Source organism: Panulirus ornatus, chromosome 12 (genome assembly GCF_036320965.1).
Source record: "Panulirus ornatus isolate Po-2019 chromosome 12, ASM3632096v1, whole genome shotgun sequence".
NCBI lineage: Eukaryota > Metazoa > Arthropoda > Malacostraca > Decapoda > Palinuridae > Panulirus > Panulirus ornatus.
In genome coordinates this window covers 57056488-57080236 of record NC_092235.1, presented here as the reverse complement: position 1 = coordinate 57080236, position 23749 = coordinate 57056488, and the positions used below count along the sequence as shown (strand labels likewise).

At 36.5% G+C, this 23749-nt stretch overlaps 1 protein-coding gene across 3 annotated transcripts in view; it reads right to left on the bottom strand.

Moving 5' to 3' along the window:
* LOC139752080 (sortilin-related receptor-like) overlaps positions 1-23749 on the bottom strand; it is a 269696-nt gene that overhangs the window by 74452 nt on the left and 171495 nt on the right. For all 3 annotated transcript variants that reach the window (XM_071667935.1, XM_071667934.1, XM_071667936.1), the window contains exons 29-31: positions 21442-21547; positions 12661-12895; positions 12182-12384 (exon numbers count right to left, since the gene is read on the bottom strand). In XM_071667935.1, coding sequence (XP_071524036.1) covers positions 12182-12384; positions 12661-12895; positions 21442-21547 — 544 coding nt within the window. The remainder of the gene's footprint in view (positions 1-12181; positions 12385-12660; positions 12896-21441; positions 21548-23749) is intronic.

Here is a 23749-nt window from a genome sequence, read left to right as displayed (position 1 = left end):
TCAGCAAAATATTATCTCTGGAATTTTCTTGATGTTTTGAAAAAAACAGATTTTCTTAAACTTTTACTTATTGACTCTTTTACGTATGATGAATAAGAATCTGTGGTCAAAACCTTTAAATTCGTATATCATTCGAGTAATTAGCATATTAATATAATCATTAATATTAAGTATGTAACTAAGCACTTAATTTTACAAAATGCAGTATTTTGACTCGATATCCTTAATCACCATATAGAATAAGACATAACCCTAATTTTTATTAAAATATGAAGAAGTTGAAAATATGAGCAAAATATTATCCAAGGCCTTGGATTTTTCTTGATTTTTTTGAAAAAAATAGATTTTCCTAAAAATTTCAACATAGATATTTTACGTGTGCTGAATAAGAATTTGTGGTCAAAACCTTAAAAATCGTATAATTATTCGAGTAATGAGCATATTAATATAATTATAATTAATATTAAGAATGTAATTAAGCGCCTAATTTTACAAAATGCAGTATTTGGACTCGATATCCTTAATCACCATATAGAATACGACATATTACCTAATTTTCATTAAAATCTGAAGTTGAAAATCTGAGCAAAATATTATCCAAGGCCATAGCCTTCGATTTTTCTCGATTTTTTTTTTTTTAAATAGATTTTCCTAAAAATATTATTCTTGATTTTTTGAAAAAATAGATTTTCCCAAAATTTTCAACATAGATATTTCTAAGTGTCCTGAATAAGAATCTGTGGTCAAAACCTTAAAATTCGTGTAATGAGAAGTGTAATTAGCATATTAATATAATAATCATAAAGTATGTAATTAAGCGCTTAATTTTACGAAATGTAGTCTTTTGACACGATATCCTTAATGACCATATAGAATTCAACATATTCCCAGATTTTCATTAAAAACTGAAGAAGTTCAAAATCTGAGCAAAATATTATGCAAACCTTGGATTTTTCTTGATTTTTTGAAAAAATAGATTTTCCTAAAATTTTCAGCGTTGATGTTTTTAAGTGTGCTGAATAAATATCTGTGGTCAAAACCTTAAAAATCGTATAATTTTTCGAAAAATGAGCATATTAGTATAATTAATATTAATGTAATTTAGCGCTTAATTTCACAAAATGCAGTATTTTGACTCGATATCCTTAATCACCATATAAAATACGACATACTCCCTAATTTTCATTATTCGAGTAATGAGCACATTAATATAATTATAATTAATATTTAGAATGTAATTAAGCGCTTAATTTTACAAAATGCAGTATTTGGACTCGATATCCTTAATCACCATATAGAATTCCACATATTCCCATATTTTCATTAAAATCTGAAGAAGTTGAAAATCTGAGCAAATTTTTCTTGATTTTTTGAAAAAATAGATTTTCCTAAAAGTTTCAGCATAGCTGTTTTTACGTGTGCTGAATAACAATCTGTGGTCAAAACCTTAAAATTCGTGTAATTAGTCGAGTAATTAACATAATATAATCATTAATATTAAGTATATAATTGAGCGCTTAATTTTACGAAATGCAGTATTTTGACTCTATATCCTTAATCACCATATAGAATACGATATATTCCCAGATTTTCATTAAAATCTGAAGAAGTTGAAAATCTGAGCAAAATATTATCCAAGGCCTTGGATTTTTCTTGATTTTTTGAAAAAATAGATTTTCCTAAAATTTTCAACATAGATATTTCTAAGTGTCCTGAATAAGAATCTGCGGTCAAAACCTTAAAATTCGTATAATTATTCGAGTAATTAGCATATTAATATAATTATAATTAACATTAAGTATGTAATTAAGCGCTTAATTTTACGAAATGCAGTATTTGGACTCGATATCCTTAACCACCATATAGAATACGACATATTCCCAGATTTTCACTAAACTCTGAAGTAGTTGAAAAAATAGATTTTCCTAAAATTTGTAACATAGATGTTTTTGCGTGTGCTGAATAACATTCCTGAGGTCAAAACCTTAAAATTCGTGTAATTAGTCGAGTAATTAGCATTATCATAATTAATTTTATGTAATTAAGCGCTTAATTATATGAAAAGCGGTATTTTGGCACGATATCCTTAATCACCATATATAATACGACATATTCTCAGATTTTCATTAAAATCTGAAGAAGTTGAAAATCTGAGCAAAACATTATCCAAGGCTATAGCCTTGGATTTTTGTTGATTTTTTGAAAAAATAGATTTTCCTAACATTTTCAGCATTGATGTTTTTACGTGTGCTGAATAAGAATCTGTGGTCAAAACCTTAAAAATCGTATAATTATTCGAGTAATGAGCATATTATAATCATAATTAATATCAAGAATGTAATTAAGCGCTTAATTTTACAAAATGCAGTATTTGGACTCGATATCCTTAATCACCATATAGAAGACGACATATTCACTAATTTTCATTAAAATCTGAAGTTGAAAATCTGAGCAAAATATTATCCAAAATATTTTCTCGTTTTTGAAAAAAATAGATTTTAGTAAAATTTTCAGCATTAATGTTTTTTCGTGTGCTGAATAACAATCTGTGGTCAAAACCTTAAAATTCGTGTAATTAGTCGAGTAATTAACATATAATTATAACTAATGTTAAGTATATTATTAAGCGCTTAATTTTACGAAATACAGTTTTTACTATATATCCTTAATCACCATATAGAGTACGATATATTCCCAGATTTTCATTAAAATCTGAAATAGTTGAAAATCTGAGCAAAATATTATCAAAGCCTTGGATTTTTCTTGATTTTTTGAAAAAATAGATTTTCCTAAAATTTTCAGCATAGACGTTTTTACGTGTGCTGAATAACAATCTGTGGTCAAAACCTTAAAATTCGTGTAATTAGTCGAGTAATTAACATTAATATATTCATAACTAATATTAAGTATATAATTAAGCGCTTAATTTTACGAAATGCAGTATTTTGACTCTACATCTTTAATCACCATATAGAATACGATACATTCCCAGATTTTCATTAAAATCTGAAGAAGTTGAAAATCTGAGCAAAATATTTCCTGATTTTTTGAAAAAATATTTTCCTAAAATTTTCAACATAGATATTTCTAAGTGTCCTGAATAAGAATCTGTGGTCAAAACCTTAATTTCGAGTAATTAGAAGAGTAATTAGCATATTAATATATTCATATTTATTAAGTATGCAATTAAGCGCTTAATTTTACGAAATGCAGTATTTTGACACGATATCCTTAATGACCATATAGAATTCCACATATTCCCAGATTTTCATTAAAAACTGAAGAAGTTCAAAATCTGAGCACAATATTATCCAAACCTTGGATTTTTCTTGATTTTTTGAAATAATAGATTTTCCTAAAATATAGAGCATTGATGTTTTTACGTGTGCTGAATAAGAATCTGTAGTCAAAACCTTAAAAATCGTATAATCATTCGAGAAATGAGCATATTAATATAATCATAATTAATATTAAGAATGTAATTACGCGCTTAATTTTACAAAATGCAGTATTTGGACTCGATATCCTTAATCACTATATAGAATTCCACATATTCCCATATTTTCATTAAAATCTGAAGAAGTTGAAAATCTGAACAAAATATTTTGCTCAGATTTTCAACTTCATATTTTAATGAAAGTTTGGGAATATGTCTTATTCTATATGGTGATTAAGGATGTTGAGTCCAAATACTGCATTTTGTAAAATTAAGCGCTTAGTTACATACTTAATATTAATTATAATTATATTAATATGCTAATTACTCGAATATTTATACGAATTTTAAGGTTTTGACCACAGATTCTTATTCAACACAAGTAAAAACATCAATGCTGAAAATTTTAGGAAAATCTATTTTTTCAAAAAAATCAAGAAAAATCCAAGGCTATATTATATATCCTTGGATAATATTTTGGTCAGATTTTCTTCTTCATATTTTAATGAAAATTTGGGAATGTCTTATTCTATATGGTGATTAAGGATATCGAGTCAAAATACTGCATTTTGTAAAATTAGGCGCTTAATTACATACTTAATATTAATTATAATTATATTAATATGCTAATTACTCGAATCATTATACGAATTTTAAGGTTTAACCACAGATTCTTATTCAGCACACGTAAAAACATAAATGCTGAAAATTTTAGGAAAATCTAGTTTTTCAAAAAAATCGAGAAAAATCTGAGCCTTGGATAACATTTCGCTCAGATTTTCAACTTCTTCAGATTTTACTGAAAATTAGGGAATATGTCGTATTCTATATGGTGATTAAGGATATAGAGTCAATTTTTTTTTGAAAAAATAGATTTTCCTAAAATTTTCAGCATTGATGTTTTTCCGTGTGCTGAATAAGAATCTGTGATCAAAACCTTAAAAATCGTATAATTATTCGAGTAATGAGCATATTAATATAATTATAGTCATATTAAGAATGTAATTAAGCACTTAAATTTTACAAAATGCAGAATTTGGACTCGATATCCTTAATCACCATATAGAATACGACATACTCCCTAATTTTCATTAAAATCTGAAGAAGTTGAAAATCTGAGCAAAATATTATCTAAGGCCTTGGATTTTTCTTGATTTTTTTAAAAAATAGATTTTCCTAAAATTTTCAGCATTGATGTTTTTACGTGTGTTGAATAAGACTCTGTGGTCAAAACCTTAAAAATTGTATGATTATTCGAGTAATGAGCATATTAATTATACTTAATATTAAGAATGTAATTAAGCGCTTAATTTTAAAAAATGCAGTATTTGTACTCGATAACCTTAATCACCTTATAGAATACGACATATTCCCTAATTTTCATTAAAATCTGAAGAAGTTCAAAATCTGAGCAAAATATTTTTCTCGATTTTTTTGAAAATATTTTCCTAAAATTTTCTGCATAGATGTTTTTACGTGTGCTGAATAACAATCTGTGGTCAAAACCTTAAAATTTCTGTAATTAGTCGAGTAATTAACATATTAATATCATAACTGTTAAGTATATAATTAAGCGCTTAATTTTTCGAAATGCAGTATTTTGACTCTATATCCTTAATCACCATATAAAATACGATATATTCCCAGATTTTCATTAGTAGAGTAATTAGCATATTAATATCATAATTATGTAATTAAGCACTTAATTTTACGAAATGCAGTCTTTTGACACGATATCCTTAATGACCATATAGAATTCCACATATTCCCAGATTTTCATTAAAACTGAAGAAGTTCAAAATCTGAGCAAAATATTATCCAAGCCTTGGATATTTCTTGATTTTTTGAAAAAATAGATTTTCCTAAAATTTTCAGCATTGATGTTTTTACGTGTGCTGAATAACAATGTGGTCAAAACCTTATAATTCGAATAAATATTCGAGTAATTAGCATATCAATATAATTATAATTAATATTAAGTATGTAATTAAGCGCTTAATTTTACGAAATCAAGTATTTTGACTCGATATCCTTAATCACCATATAGAATAAGACATATTCCCAAATTTTATCAAGTATTATCTTTATCATTATACCTACTCGCCATGTCTCACGTTAGCGAGGTAGCATAAGGAAACAGACAAAAGAAGGGCTCAACCCACCCACATACACATGTATATACATAAATGCCCACACACACACATATTCATACATAGACATATACATATATACACATGAACATACTCATCCATTCCCGTCACCACCCCACCACACATGGAATAGCACACACACACACACACATACACACACACACCCGTGAGGTAGCGCTAGGTAAAGACAACAAAGGCTACATTCATTCATACTCAGTCTCTAGCTGTCATGTGTAATGCACTGAAACCACAGCTCCCTTTCCACATCCAGGCTCCACGAAACTTTCAATGGTTTACCCCAAACGCTTCCCATGCCCTGGTTCAATCCACTGACAGCACATCGAACCCGGTATACCGCATCGTTCCAAATCACTCTATTCCTTGCATAACTTTCACCTGCCATACTGTATGTTCAGGCCCCAATCATTCAAAATCCTTTTCACTCCATTTTTCCACCTCCAATTTGGTCTCCTGCTTCTCCTCATTCCCTCCACCTCTAACACATATATCCTCATTCTCAATCTTTCCTCACTAACTCTCTCCATGTGACTAAACCATTTCAACACATCCTCGTCTGCTCTCTCAACCACACTCTTTTTATTACCACACATTTCTTTTACCCTTTCATTACTTACTCGATCAAACCACCTCACACCACATAATGCATTCAAACATTTCATTTCCAATACATTCACCCTCCTCTGCACAACCCTATCTATAGCCCATGCCTCGCAACCATATAACATTGTTGGAACCACTATTCCTTCAAACATACTCATTTTTGCTCTCCGAGATAACGCTCTCGCCTTCCACATATTCTTCAACAATCCCAGAAACTTCACCTTTCCACCACCCTGTGACTCACTTCTGCCTCCATGGTTTTCCATCCGCTGCTAAGTCCACTCCCAGACATCTAAAACACTTCACATCCTCGAGTTTTTCTCCATTCAAACTTACCTCCCAATTAACTTGTCCCTCAACCCTACTGAACTTAATAACCTTGCTCTTATTCATATTTACTCTCAGCTTTCTTCTTTCACACACTTTACCAAACTCAGTCACCAACTTCTGCAGTTTCTCACCCAAATCAGCCTCACTTCCCAAGACCTCTCATCCACAACAGACTGCATATTTGCCCCTCTTTCCAAAACTCTTGCATTCAAAACCCTAACAACCCAATCCATAAACAAATAAAACAACCATGGAGACATCAAGCACCCCTACCGCAAACCGACATTCACTAGGAAACAATCACTTTCCTCTCTTCCTACTCATACAAATGCTTTACATCCTTGGTAGAAACTTTTCACTGCTTCTAGCAACTTACCTCCCACACCATATACTCTTAATACCTTCCACAAAGCATCTCTATCAACTCTATCATATGCTTTCTCCAGATCCATAAATGCTACATACAAATCCATCTATTTTTCTAAGTATTTTCCATATACATTCTTCAAAGCAAACACCTGATCCTCACATCCTCTACCACATCTGAAACCACACTGCTCTTCCCCAACCTGATCCTCCTTACATGCCTTTACCCTCTCAATCAATACCCTCCCATATAATTTCCCTGGAATACTCAACAAACTTATGCCTCTGTAATCTGAACACCTTCCTTTATCCCCTTTGCCTTTGTACAATCGCACTATGCATGCATTCCATCAATCCTCAGGCACTTCACCATGAACCACACATTGCATATCATTACCAACCAATCAACAACACAGTCACCCCCTTAATAAATTCCACTGCAACACCATCCAAACCTACCACCTTGCTGGCTTTCCTCTTCCGCAAAGCTGTCACTACCTCTCTGTTTACAAAACCATTCTCCCTGACCCTCTCACTTCGCACACCATCTCAGCCAAAGCACCCTATATCTGCCACTCTATCATCAAACACATTCAACAAACCTTCAAAATGCTCACTCCATCTCCTTCTCACTTCACCACTACTTGTTATTACCTTCCCATTAGCACCCTTCACTGATGTTCCCATTTGTTCTCTTATCTTACGCAACTCATTTACTTCCTTCCAAAACATCTTTTTATTCTCTCTAAAATTTAATGATACTCTCTCACCCAAACTCTCATTTGCCCTCTTTTTCACCTCTTGCACCTTTCTCTTGACCTCCTGCCTCTTTCTTTTATACATCTCCCAGTCATTTGCACTACTTCCTTGCAAAAATCGTCCAAATGCCTCTCTCTTCTCTTTCACTAATAATCTTACTTCATCCCACCACTCACTACCCTTTCTAATCTGCCCACCTCCCACCTTTCTCGTGCCACAGGCATCTTTTCCATTCTGCACTCAATCTCCCCTGGTACTTCCTCACACAAATCTCCTTTCCAAGCTCACTTACTCTCACCACCCTCTTCACCCCAACATTCTCTCTTCTTTTCTGAAAACCTTTACAAGTTTTCAACTTCACCTCCACGAGTGCCACTCCCAGCACATTAACATCCAAAAGTCTCTTTCTTACACCTATCAATTAACACGTAATCCAATAATGCTCTCTGGCCATCTCTCCTACTTACAAATGTACACTTATGCATATCTCTCTTTTTAAACCAGATATTCCCAATCACCAGTCCTTTTTCAGAACACAAATCTACAAGCTCTTCACAATTTCCATCACAACACTGAACACCCCATGTACACCAATTATACCCTCAACAGCCACATTACTAACCTTTGCATTCAAATAACCCATCACTATAACCCAGTCTCGTGCATCAAAGCTGTGAACATACTCACTCAGCTGCTCCCAAAACACTTACCTCTCAAACCTCTCATGATCTTTCTTCTCAAGATCAGGTGCATAGGCACCAATAATCGCCCATCTCTCTCCATCCACTTTCAGTTTTACCCATATCAATCTAGAGTTTACTTTCTTACGCTCAATCACATACTCCCACAACTCCTGCTTCAGGAGTATTGCTACTCCTTCTTTTGCTCTTGTTCTCTCACCAATCCCTGACTTTACTCCCAAGACATTCCCAAACCACTCTTCCCTTTTACCCTTAGGCTTTGTTTCACTCAGAGCCAAAACATCCAGGTTCCTTTCCTCAAACATACTACCTTTCTCTCCTTTTTTTCTCATCTTGGTTACATCCACACACATTTAGACACCCCACTCTGAACCTTCGAGGAGGATGGGCACTCCCCGCATGACCTCTTCTTCTATTTCCCCTTTTAGAAAGTTAAATACAAAGAGGGGAGAGTTTCTAGCCCCCTGCTCCCGCCCCCTTTAGTCGCCTTCTACGACACGTGGGGAATATGTGGGAAGTATTCTTTCTCCCCTACACCTTCAGCACATGTGATGATAATTCATTAGGACCATTAGTATATGGGCCAAGACCCTTTAGTATTGACTTAATGTCTCTTATGTGTGTCAGTGCTTTCTCCCCTCATCTCATTCCTGCTAGGGCTACAGTGTGTTCTCCTGTGAAAACATGTTTAAACTTTTAATTTTGCTCTTCACATATCCTTACTTCACCCTCAAAACCTCTAGCCTCTAAACACCTAACCCTAATTAGTGCTTTCTAATAGACAATTTCCTCCTGATGAATTTAAGGAAAAATATTGGTTCTTATCTTGACTTGACAACTCTACAAAATTTCTTTGTTCCTCCTTCCTTAACCCACTATACTTGTTCCTTGCTCTTTTAAATCTTACAAGCTTTTATCCCCTCCATAGAACATCTTAAAGCTCTTCCTTTAATGGAACTAGTCCTCCCTCTTTCTTAACCTTCCCTCTATTTTTGTGGCAAGAAGTACCCTTGTTTCTTCTCCACTGTAAATTTCACAGAACCTTCCATAACAATACCTAGATTCATTACTAATGAACTCCAATTCCTTATTCCTGTTAACATAAAAACTGTTAACTCCTGTGTAGCTTACAAGATTATATCTCCTCTTTAAATATTCTCACATCTCTGCACTTTTATTCTTCATTTATCACAAAATCAAACTTGAGCATTACATGGTGACCTTTTTAAAATGTTGTATCATAGATGATATTCTCAATATCTATACTGGTATGGGTGAAGATAAGATCTAGTAATGATGGTGTATTAGTCCATGTCATTCTAGAGTGTTCAATAACATGCTGGTAGAGGAAATTTTCTCGTAAACACTCAAGAACTTGTCTCCATGATTCCCTGTCACCATGAGAATCCAAACTGTTCCAGTCTCTTTATCAGTGATACCACCTATTATCATGACTTTGCCTTCTCTGAAAAGGGCATTATACTTTCTCATTGTTACAGCTGTACATTTACTTTGGATCATAAAATTTCTTTGGAGGACTATATAATTGTCAACACCATTATGCACTTCTTTCCTAAAGTTACTCTTCTAATTAAGCATTGCATGAATGGGCTATCTACTACAATATCCTGAAACTAAAGGTTATCTCTTATTATTAGGGCGATTCCTCCATCTGTGTCTTCTCTTTCCCTCCTTACTGTCATATAACCCTCTAGGCATAGAAGGTTCTATATCTTAAGTGACCTTTGTGTCCATATCTCCGACAATATGAGGTATTTTCCCTTTTATGATCCTTAAATTTCAGCACTTAACTACTTAATACTAATACATCAGCTTTTGTTTACATTATTTTCTGTCTGACATTATCAAGACCTATACATTCCTCATCTCCCTATGGTGCAAGTGGGGGAGTCCTCTTAATGCATTTGATGTATCACACTTTTTGGTAGGCAGCCAACGACCAGGGAGGTATAATACCAGTACTACCTACCTTGGTATCAGGAGGGTTAGTGATGTGCATAGTGAGTCAGCACTTTAGTGGTTGTCAATTTTCACTCCTCTGATCCAGGTAGCTGTCTTTTCTTTCTGCCTCACTAACATGCAGACTAATGGCATTCTGTCTACAAACATATAATCTCTCCTTATCATTTGTAACACTTGACAACACAACCTACAAAGCATATTCTTTGTAACTCTAGATTTTCCTACGATGAGCACTATGCACTAGCCCCGCCTTTTGGCAAAGTGGTAGTAGTTGATGGAAGTAGTAAGCAGGGAGCATTAGGTGGAAACATTAGGTAGAAGTAATGGGTAGGAACATTTAGGCAGGAGCATTAGGTGGAAACATGAGGTAGAAGTAGTAGGTAGGAGCATTAGACAGAAGTAGTCTTTCGGAACTTCAGGTAGGAGCCTCTGTAAACACTGCACTAGAGTTGCCCTCTGCCAGTGGCCTGTTAAGGGTGAGGCACTAAAGGATAAGAAGCGGCACTGGAGTTCTTTATTTATGGAGACTCTGTTGTCGTGGCCACCCTTTTGAGGGAGTTCCAAATGGAACAGGTGTCAGAGATAAATAGATCTATATTCTCTGTCTCAGTCTATCAACTTTGATAAATAACTCATCCAATTCTACCTTGCTTTTAAATTGCTTTGCCCACTTAAGTACCTCCAGGCGGCTAGATGACCCCAAAGCAAACAAAACCACAACTGGAAGTCCCCATATATCCTGATAATAAACACAATTCTATTTTTTATCACAGAAATTGCATCTGGCAATTCTACAGCCTCCATTAATCTCTAGACTAGAATTCCCCCTTTTTCCTTTAACATGGTGCATGATCTTAGTCCAGTCCAATAATTTCTTAAGATTCAAGTCTGTCAAATTCCTGGTTTGATAATCTCTCACACTGCTGTGCCACCCATTTTATGACTGAGTTCAATGGTTTTGATTCAGCAACCTCTGAGTTTCTAGCCTTCTCTATAATTCTCCTTTTGCTAACAAACACTGATCCTGTATGCTCTGCACTTTTCTAAAGTCTTCATCCACTGGACCATAATTTTTCCTCTGATCTGTCAGCCTACAGCTCTACTCAATCTCATGGGAACCTCTGTTACAATGACCCAAGGTTCCTGTCTCACTGCATCAGTTATCATATACAAAGTCTGTTGAAAAGCCTCTGAAACTGCTTCTTTTCCACCTCCCTACCTACAATTTTTAACAGTTTCCATACCTTGCATCATGGGCAAATACTCTGCTCAATATTCTTTCACATATGTGGAACAGCCCCCTACGAGCTTTCCACTTCTTTATTCATTCATTCTTCTTTCCTTTGGTTATGTAACCTCTGATACCTCTTAACTAGCAAATCTGTGATCATGCACTTTTAGTTATATTCATTAATCCCCTGAACACCTCTCTCATCTCACCCAACCCTTCTTAATTCTTAAATAATCCCCTGAACACCTCTTTCATCTCGCATTGCCCTTCTTAATTCTTAAATTGATTCTATTAAATTTCCTCCTCTAGTTGTGCTAACTTTTTGCCCTGCTTATTATAAATTCCCAAGATATCTTCAAACTTTTCTTCACTAGTGATTTGTCCCCCATTTCTCCCTTTTGTTATTTCCTTGTAGACCTGGTTACAACAAACTGGTTTTGACACTTTATTTGAATCCAAATGTATGGGTGTGTGTATAGGTGTGATTTCACAGTACATAAATATCAATCAGAACTTTAATAAAACTGCCTATCATTTGAGTTAGCATTGGAAAACTACATTTTGCATACCAAATTCCTTTAGAGGGGTTCAATATCAACCATACCTTCTCCATTTTATAAGGAGGTTCACTCCATGTGAGATTAACAGTTGTCTGAACATCTTCCATGAGGACAGCCTGCAGGGACTGTACTGGCTGTAGAGGATGACCTTTAGTTTTGACTTCAATACGGCTCACTGGTCCAATCAGTTGATTCTTGTAAGCTTGAACTTCAAATACATATTCCTTTCCTGGTGCCAAGTCTGATACTGTTGGGAATAAAGGTCATTAGAAATACAAACTGGGAGCGGGGGTCTGGAAATCCTCCCCTCTTGGTTTTTTTTTTTTTTTCCCAGAGAAGGAACAGAGAAGGGGGCCAGATGAGGATATTCCCTCAAAGGCCCAGTCCTCTGTTCTTAACGCTACCTTGCTAATGCGGGAAATGGCGAATAGTATGAAAGAAAGAAAGAAGAAATACAAACACAACTATATTTCCATTAGTCAATAATGATGTTTTGCAGTAGTTAGGGGAAAAATCAACTTACTCTCTATATGAGATGCAGTTGTATTAACTGTGATCCTGCCCAACTGGTATTCATTTTCTGGACGAGAATGGCTCACCAAATAGCCATCTACTCCAAGCAATGGATCCCATGTCAGACTGACACTATGTGAAGTACAATTCGTAATATTTACTTGAACTGGAGAATCAATACTTGTTCTAATAAATTCAACACGTTCACTAGGTTCACTCATGTAAGCATCATTTGCTACTGTCACCTGCAAAACATAACAAAAATAATACAATGGAGCACCATGTACATTACAATTGTTATTCAAGAAATCAAAACCATGGAAAATGTCTCAAATTTAAGAAAAAAACTGACAAAACTGTGATCTAAGGATATTACAGGCTCTAAACCATTACACTTTTTCTTTACACGTCTTCCTTTTTTGAAAAATTTGTTTCTACTTCTACCACATTAATCCATGAGTTTCTGTTCTCTTCCTCTATCACTATCTGTTGCTGTTTGAATTCAGTTGTATTCATTTGTGTGTTACACTGAAAACTCTCTTAATAATCAATCATACTTGCTATGCCAACACTAATGATTCTATACTGATAGTAGATGACATATTCAAGCTGCTGACATTTTGTTTAAAAAGTGCCCAACAAATGATGCAAGTTCATCTCATGTTCTTCTTGGCAGCTAACACAATACAATGAACAAATTTCTGGTGTTATAACAGAAAAGCATGAGTGACAGAGAGCACATTTTTTGTTAATTCAGTACAAGCACACATAAGTCCAGAAATTAAAATCTTAATTTTGAGCATGATATCAAACCAAAAATCGCAAGTTTAATGAAATGGGAAAATTTGCTAGGAGGACAAACACTACTTGCTCAATCTCTGCTGTAACAACAAAGTTCCTAAGAAAATAGGATGAGATAACATGAAAAGCTACCTACACTGTAAATGAGGGCAAAATATAGATTTTACAAATCCCTAAAGAATGGGATACAAAAATGTACTAAACTGTGTTATAGATCTGGAGGGAGAAAGACTAGAAGAGGTGCCTGAATTCCAGCATTTCAGAGCTATCTTAGGTAAGTTTGGTGACATGGAAAGAGAATAAGGGAGAGAGCAATACTGCATATAAGAGTCACTAGGTCCCATAATAGGATAATGAAGGGTAAAGGTGTAAGTATGGAAGCAAAGAAAGGATTACAGGACAGCATAGTCCTCCTAACCCTGACCTATGCAGCCAAAGTACAGACATGGAATGAATCACAGAGGTCAAGAATCCAGACTGTGGTAATGAACTATTTGAAAGGAGCATGTGGTAAGACTAAAGGGAATGACAAAAAAATGAGGGTGTATATGCAAGATCTAGGATGGCAAGGAATACAGAAGGAATGAACTATTAGCAGTAAAGTAAGTGGAATGTAATATTCTGAGGTGTCTGGACAAGTGAAAAGAATGCAAGATGGGAAGTTTACATGGATAGTGTATGATAGTACAATTATTGACCATCTATGATATGATGCAACAGACTGGAAGAGTAATGGGAAAACAGAAATGGAGGAAGAATGTGTGGAATGGTGTATTCGACGGAGGCATGTCATGGCAGGAATAAGTAGAGACTCTTTTGCCATGCAAATTCCTTGATGGGAGTTCCTGGAGGGAACAGGCATCAGAGAAATGAAGAGAAATAAAAACTATTTGGGATATTACAGAAAGATTATTGAAGGCTTTGAAGAATGAAAAAAATAGTTTTTAAAATAAAGGTACAACCCTATGTATTTTCCCCCTTTAACCATCATTATGCATGTGAGGTCTGTGGATGCTCATCCACAGGGACTTAACAACCATGCAATAACCTGCCAAGCCAATGATGTCATAGCACAGCGGATGAAGCAGCACTCTTTCAGTGACAACTATTCATTCACTAAAACATAAATCAACACCAACACCTAACCCAATCACTTACCTTCAAAAGAAATGTTTCATATCTAGCTTCTTCTCTGGCCAATCATCTCTGTGGTTGCTGATAGGTCAGCCTCCCCCCCTTTTCTCCGTCAACAACAGTGTACCTCAAGGTTTTGTCCTATCCCCTATGCATTTTTTTCATTTTTTCAATGATTTATTCTCCTCCACTAATAATCCAATGCACTCATATGGTGATGACTCAACACTGCATTCATCCACATCCTTCAATTCTGTTCCCTCTTCTCTCACTTGATCTGCACCTCGATTTGACATGGCTTCCTCAATAAAATCAGACTTGGACAACATATATCAGAGGGGTAGACAAAAACTTGTTAAGTTTTATGCCTCCAAGACCTAGTTTCTACCCATCTCTCCAATGAAACTCCTCAAAACTCTCATCTCTCCTTTGACGGTTATGTAATTCCATCTCTTGACTCAATGAGCATACTTGGTATTACTGTAACATCCACTCTTTCTTGGAAACCCCACATTACAGGAATATCTGAGTCTGACTCTAAGAAACTGGGTGTCCTGTTTAGATGTCAAAATTTCTTCTCAACAGTTGCTCCATTTACACATGGGGTTGATTTGTCCTTGTATGAATACTGCTCTCACATTTGGGGTGGTTCTAGCTCTGCATCCATACTTGACAGAGTTGAGTCAAAAGCAGTCTACCTTATAAACCGGCCCAGGTTGACTTCCAAACTTGACACCCTTGCCTTATGCCACAGTGTTGGCTCACTTTCCCTCTTCTATAAGTATTACTTTGGTGTTTGCTCCTGAAAGTGGCTGCTTGTGCACCCACACCACTAGGTAGACCACGCAATACTCAGCAAGTTGCTACATCATGTGATTATTGTGTGGCTGTCAGCAACTCAAGGGTGTGCCGTTTTAATACCTTCTTCTTTCCCTACACATCAAGCTTTGGAACTCACTGCCTTCTCATGTCTTTTCCAATAACTATGACCTAGCACATTTCAAAAGACAAGTTTTTTACTTTCTCAAAAATTAGTAAATACTTTCCCTTGTCTTTTCCTTTTCCATTTCATAATTCTCCCTATATTTCTATTAGTGCTCGGCCTTGATGTCAACTTCTGTCCATGACTGGAGCCTTCAACATGAAAAAAAGTTACTAAACCTAACCAACAGACCAAATATCTATGTGGAGATCTCCCTTCCCACCACCTACATGGTTCACCACTCACAGCCAAGATCCCTGAGGTGAACTTCTCATAATCCAACTGCATCACTTTAACATCCCTAACCCATAAAACCAGACAAGAAGACTCCCAAACCACCACTTCCAGCAATCATCCTCACCAAACAGTTTTTCAACAACAGCTCAGCATAAAAGGACCACCTGGCAGCAAACTAAAAAAATATCTGATCACAAACCCATTCTGATGACACTTCACTTCACTAAAATGGCATCAGAGACAGATAGATAGAATCTGTGGTGACATAGTTTGATCAAATAAGTAATAAAAGGGTAAGAAAGATGTGTGGTAATAAAAAAGAGTGGATGAGAGAGCAGAAGAGGGTGAGCAGAAGAGGGTCAAGAGCAGAAGGTGGCTTGACATACATCAAAAGCAAAATTATTATTTTCAGAATACTGATGTGAATCTTTTGTGTTTGGTACAATAAATCTATAACCCCTGTAATTACCTGCTTCTACTGTATGGAAAGCAAGTCCTTCAGTCATCAGGCCCCATCTTTTGAATTTTCTCTACAATCATACTCCTTTTTAAACTTCTATATGTTAGCTACATTCCCTATATCATAACTTCTTTATTGTAATAAGTTTCTTGTTCAATTTCATGTTGGGGCCCCTGCATCTTTTGAAGAACTGTTTGCTATTTACATCATCAAACTGGTTTAAGAACTTAGAGGCTGGAATTAAGTTATCCCTCACTCTTCTCTCTTACATGATAGACATTTTCAAGGTCCTTTGCCTTTCACTGTAACTTTCTTTGGTACTATCTTTGTTGCCCTCCTCTGGAACTTCTTTATCATATTAGTTCTTTGTGCCCCTTTACGTGACCAAATGAGATGCATTTCTTCTAGTTTTGGCTTGATGTATGATGTGAACAACTTCCTGAACATATCCTTATTCATATACTTAAAATTCATTCCAATATTTGACAGCCGAAAGTTTGTCTATTTTACTGTTTTCCTGATGTGTGACTTTGGTGACAGGTTAGGGATAATTTCAACTCCTAAGGCCATCTCACACATACACTGGCAAATGGCTACGATTGATGTTAACTACCACGTATTTCTCATACAAAGATTGCTGCAGCTTATTTCCAGATCAACAACATTAATATCTAGGATATCCTTCTTTGTGTCCCATCCTCATTATATCTACTTGGATTGAATTTCATCAAATATGTCTCAAACCAACTCAGGAGTTCGATGAGGGCCCCGTGTAAATTGACGCAGTCTTCCTCACTTTTCGCTTCCTGTATGAACCTTGGCATCACCTGCACACATGTTCAAGTAGGATCCTATCCTTCCAGCAAGTCATACACATACATAAAGAGGAGCAATTGTACCTGGGCAGAGCCCTGAGGCACACCACTGGTGAACTTCATCCATTTCAAGAACGTTCCTCTGACAAGCATCTTTTGTTCCCTTCCACTAAGGTAATCTGGTATCACTTGAAACAGTCTTTCTCTTAATCATGCTTTAAGATCCAGATTTTGTAACAGCCTCTTGTATAATTATTTTTACCTTTACCATGTTCATGTCTGCCTGAACACCTCAGCTCTGTTTCATCCCAGTCCATCCTTACTTGACGTAAAGATAAAAGACCACTGCTAGAAAAAGCACTGAGAACTTCTGGATCAAGGTTCAGATACATGAAAAATCTCTTCTTGAACATAGACATCACTGCAGAAAGTAAGAGGGTGCAGTTCTTTTTGAGCCTCTACAGTCAATCAATCTGGGATAAGTTCTCTTCAGTACCATCTTTTTTCTCAGCAAGTAATCAATTTCATCACCTGCACACATGTTCAAGTAGGTCCCTATCCTTCCAGCAAGGCATTCACATACATCAAGAGGAGCAATTGTATCTGGGCAGAGCCCTGAGGCACACCACTGGTGAACTTAATCCATTTCAAGAGGTTCCTCTGACAAGCATCTTTTGTTCCCTTCCACTAAAATAATCTGGTATCACTTGAAGTAGTCTTTCTCCTAATCATGCTTGAAGATTCAGATTTTCTAACAGCCTCTTGTATAATTATTTTTTCCTTTACCATGTTCATGTCTGCCTGAATACCTTAGCTCTGTTTCATCCCTGTCCATCCTTATTTGAAGTAAAGAAAAAAGACCACTGCTAGAAAAAGCACTGAGAACTGCTGGATCAAGGTTCAGATACATGAAAAATCTCTTCTTGAACATAGACATTACTTCAGAAAGTAAGAGACAGCAGTTCTTTTTGAGCCTCTACAGTCAGTCAAGCTGGGATAAGTTCTCTCAAGTAACATCTTTTTTCTCTCTGCAAATAATCAATTTCAACAGCTATGAAGCTCACAATTACCTATGCAAATCAAAGTAATCCAGCCCAAGGCCAATGAAAACTGGCATTTGGAGGGCTTGTCATTACATAATCAAGTTCTGAACTGTGACTGATGAGTAAGGAATTCCAATGCATTAGACATGGAATCCTCAATCTGCATCCTAATGTTTCCTTCATAATAATGAGGATTTAGGCAAACCTGCTTTGCTAAACAATGCTAAATATTTTCCCTTAGCAGCATGAGTCACCAAGAAAACTCTGGCTTCTTGAGAGGGACCTCTATATCAGATGTAGCTATCACATTCAGTGTGTAGGTAACACATCTGACTGAACAGGACTATTCGATATTCTTTATTCTTTGCATTAGCGTCACCATTTTCTGGAGATGACTATGAATCTTGGTTACAATTCAACACATCACAACAATCCTCATCACTGCTAACAAGGAGTCTCTAATCTTCACTTTCTCCTATTACCATATGGCAAAATCACAGTGAGCTTGCTATTGTTCATTTCTTGAAGTTAACAAGTTATCTTCTTTAAGGTATGAGGTATCATGAGCCCAATCATTATATTGTTCCTTGATGTGTCTCCAATGTAATTGGTATAATCCATTTCCTTACATATAAATGTTTCATAACTAATAATACTAAGCTAATTTACCCTTCAGGAAGTATGTAGTGTAAGTGTTGTGGCATGAGGCATGACCATAATCATTAGGGGACACCATTCATCTTGACCATTATTTGTGCAAAACAGTGAAGGTATACAAAACGCCTATAGCAAGAGCAGGGTGAGTCAATGACTGCCGAACCTTTCTTGTTAAGTAAAGTTATCTCACCACCCACCTATCTACTTATACCTCTAGCACCCAATCCCTTCGGGAAATCTCTCAAAGGGGTACCCATGGCAAAAGGGTTATGGAGACTTTTGCTGTGGCCAAATAAAGGTTAGTATGATAAATTCTGGAAGCATCAGAATCTCCATAATATAAAACTCACAGGTGAGGTTCCCATATAAAAATAAGACTATCAAGGAAGATAAGTCTGACAAGTCTCATTCAATATCCAATGTTGATAAAACAGTATTGTTTTGAAACTGTATGTCAACCAGACATACATTTTTTAAGGAAGAGAGGACTGCTTCATGTTTTAGGGCAGCAAAGGATATGCTGACACCGCTACTTTGTGGAAATACTGAGAATGACTACAAATGTAAACCGTTGACAGTTTACCATTCCACTGGCAAGCTGATAAGAATGCTTAGTTAACTGCCACCTAGTTTGAGGACTGATTTATAAACATTCTATCTTGAGGTGAAGCAATACTGCAATAAAGCTAACCTTGCTTTTAAAGTTTACTTTTCCTCGAAAATGTCCCAAGACACACTATGCACCTGAATGATCCACACTGCAAAGTCCACATGTTATCTATGCTGCCCAATACTGCCCCTTAATCTAACTCCTAATAAGGGCATGATAGTCACTCTTAAACTGTAGAGTCTGAGGTGATCATAATTCCAGCAACTGATTGCGACTGATAAATCCAACATGATTACAGGCAACAATATAACATCCTCTATGCAATGAATTACACCATAAATGTATGGGATGAGGTAATGAAAACCACTGTGAGTGGAGTTTGAAAGGTCATATGGCAGGAATGTGTCCACATATTCTTGGGGTCTGTGAACCTGCACTTGGAAGTGATAGGAATTGAAGCTTGGTTGAACTGTCAGGTTTGACAATTTAGAGGATGATATAAATGAATTTCTGGGGTCCCTTACAGAGGCTTTGTCTGTTAAGGACTTGCTGAAACTGATAAAAGAGGAGGGACGAAAGAGTAAGCAGAAAAAAGTTGCTGAAGAACCATGCAAGCTCACTACACTTGAATGACAGATGTCATAATTGAGCTTCTTAAGTCCCAGAGGAAGAAATGTATGTAGAGGCTTTGCTGGAACTAACAAAGGAAGAGGAACAAGGGGCAGAGGAGAAAAAAGTAGCTGTAAAACCACCCCAGATGACTACTAAAAAGTTGGCTGTATTCTTAAAGCTTGCTGACTACCTGGCCTAGGCAGCAGTGGATATGGAAGCAAACCTGAAGAGAAGTTCCAAGTTTGGGAAAGCATCACCATCTGCTTTGCCTTTTATTCAAGGTGATCTAACTGGAAAAATAGCATTTGGTAAAACAGACCACTTTTGCATATCTCAAGATCTCTTCCCCCAGCACCACATGTCTCCAGCATCTTCACCACCCTTGCTAACACAGCTGCCCTGATGCCAACTGCATGTCACAGCAGTACACCTGCAAACTTGAATGATTATTGAGATTGGTTTTCCTGAGCAGACTTCCTCTCCATTAAACATGACTATGCCATTGCTCGCTAATGACTATGAGAATACACTACCCCAAAAACAGTAATGCTCCACCTCAACCAACACCACTAACGTCTAGTGTATACGAAGACTAGCCTGTTTGGTGGGTATTCATTTATACTTTATTTGTAACGATTTATCTATTTATCTATCTATTTATCTATCTTTGATGCCTGTACCCTTCTAAAACTCCCTCAAGAAGGTGGCCATGGCAACAGTCTCCATAACTTGTGAACTCTAGTGAACTGAACTGATTCACATCACTAAATACTGCTCTATTATTTGCTTTAGGTTGTAAACATATCTCCACTCATACTGTATTAAAAGTGGTTTGCGTCATGTAATTTTCTAGAAATCCAGTGAAGGAGTCCTGTCATTCTCTCTTTCAGTATGGGTACATCCTTAACCAGACTGCTGCCTTGTTCTCATGCTTGATTTTATTTTTATCAAAGACCTCACTACTCACAAGTTTTACCTCACATTCAAAGTTAGCTATTTGATGTGCTTTTAATATCATTTCATAATTCTAATACAAGGGTAAAATAAACATGCATTTTTCTCAAACACGTTAGTTATGCTCCATTGTGTAAAAGCAAATCATAGTTCAGCAAAACTGTATTATGAGAGGCAAAATGAAACTGCATACATGCAAATTCAGTACCAGTGAATTCTATACATATGAGAGAGACCAGTATGTAACTGTACATCTAAACTAATTTGTGCCTGGGTTTATTCCCTGAAAATGCCACATGTATGGAATATGCACAATAAGAATCCTGAAAATTTGTGTGATAAAGTTCAAGACTGGGGTTGCATCAGTGAATAACTATAACTTTATATAGGTTACTACAAACATATAATTATAGGCAGAAATATCCATCCCTAAGAATCAACTGCAACAACACTTAAGCTTGATTCAAATATTACTAATATACTCACCCAAACAGTGAATTTGCTATCAGTTAGTGACAGAGGGATATTATACTGGGTGACACTACCTGAACGAATTACTACTTCTTGTGCAGGCACTGGGGGAGAGACATACCTGAAATACAAAATAAACTTCTTGATATATACTGTATAAGGGATAAAATCAACTGGTATCATAAAAATAATGCCTCTAATCACCTTCATGAAATAAAGAAGAATACTAAAAATTAAGGGTAGGAGATGTGGCAACTGAAGGGGTAACTAGGGGCAAGGACTCTCCGGGAAAAATAAAAAATGAGGGAAAAGTTTGTTTAGCTGTGTGTTGAAAGATAATTGATGATCCCTGTAAAATACATAGGAATATCAGAGGCATTTGGACAATTTTTGCAGGGAAAAAATGCAATTGAGTGGGAGATGTATAAAAGAAAGAGACAGGAGGTCAAGAGAAAGGTGCAGGAGGTGAAAAAGAGGGCAAATGAGAGTTGGGGTGAGAGAGTATCATTAAATTTTAGGGAGAATAAAAAGATGTTCTGGAAGGAGGTAAATAAAGTGCGTAAGACAAGGGAGCAAATGGGAACTTCAGTGAAGGGGGCTAATGGGGAGGTTATAACAAGTAGTGGTGATGTGAGAAGGAGATGGAGTGAGTATTTTGAAGGTTTGTTGAATGTGTTTGATGATAGAGTGGCAGATATAGTGTGTTTTGGTCGAGGTGGTGTGCAAAGTGAGAGGGTTAGGGAAAATGATTTGGTAAACAGAGAAGAGGTAGTAAAAGCTTTGCGGAAGATGAAAGCCGGCAAGGCAGCAGGTTTGGATGGTATTGCAGTGGAATCTATTAAAAAAGGGGGTGACTGTATTGTTGACTGGTTGGTAAGGTTATTTAATGTATGTATGACTCATGGTGAGGTGCCTGAGGATTGGCGGAATGCGTGCATAGTGCTTTTGTACAAAGGCAAAGGGGATAAGAGTGAGTGCTCAAATTACAGAGGTATAAGTTTGTTGAGTATTCCTGGTAAATTATATGAAAGGGTATTGATTGGGGAAGAGCAGTGTGGTTTCAGAAGTGGTAGAGGGTGTGTGGATCAGGTGTTTGCTTTGAAGAATGTATGTGAGAAATACTTAGAAAAGCAAATGGATTTGTATGTAGCATTTATGGATCTGGAGAAGGCATATGATAGAGTTAATAGAGATGCTCTGTGGAAGGTATTAAGAATATATGGTGTGGGAGGCAAGTTGTCAGAAGCAGTGAAAAGTTTTTATCGAGGATGTAAGGCATGTGTACGTGTAGGAAGAGAGGAAAGTGATTGGTTCTCAGTGAATGTAGGTTTGCAGCAGGGGTGTGTGATGTCTCCATGGTTGTTTAATTTGTTTATGGATGGGGTTGTTAGGGAGGTGAATGCAAGAGTTTTGGAAAGAGGGGCAAGTATGAAGTCTGTTGTGGATGAGAGAGCTTGGGAAGTGAGTCAGTTGTTGTTCGCTGATGATACAGCGCTGGTGGCTGATTCATGTGAGAAACTGCAGAAGCTGGTGACTGAGTTTGGTAAAGTGTGTGAAAGAAGAAAGTTAAGAGTAAATGTGAATAAGAGCAAGGTTATTAGGTACAGTAGGGTTGAGGGTCAAGTCAATTGGGAGGTAAGTTTGAATGGAGAAAAACTGGAGGAAGTAAAGTGTTTTAGATATCTGGGAGTGGATCTGGCAGCGGATGGAACCATGGAAGCGGAAGTGAATCATAGGGTGGGGGAGGGGGCGAAAATCCTGGGAGCATTGAAGAATGTGTGGAAGTCGAGAACATTATCTCGGAAAGCAAAAATGGGTATGTTTGAAGCAATAGTGGTTCCAACAATGTTGTATGGTTGCAAGGCGTGGGCTATGGATAGAGTTGTGCGCAGGAGGGTGGATGTGCTGGAAATGAGATGTTTGAGGACAATATGTAGTGTGAGGTGGTTTGATCGAGTAAGTAATGTAAGGGTAAGAGAGATGTGTGGAAATAAAAAGAGCGTGGTTGAGAGAGCAGAAGAGGGTGTTTTGAAATGGTTTGGGCACATGGAGAGAATGAGTGAGGAGAGATTGACCAAGAGGATATATGTGTCAGAGGTGGAGGGAACGAGGAGAAGTGGGAGACCAAATTGGAGGTGGAAAGATGGAGTGAAAAAGATTTTAAGTGATCGGGGCCTGAACTTGCAGGAGGGTGAAAGGCGGGCAAGGAATAGAGTGAATTGGATCAATGTGGTATACCGGGGTTGACGTGCAGTCAGTGGATTGAATCTGGGCATGTGAAGCGTCTGGGGTAAACCATGGAAAGTTGTGTGGGGCCTGGATG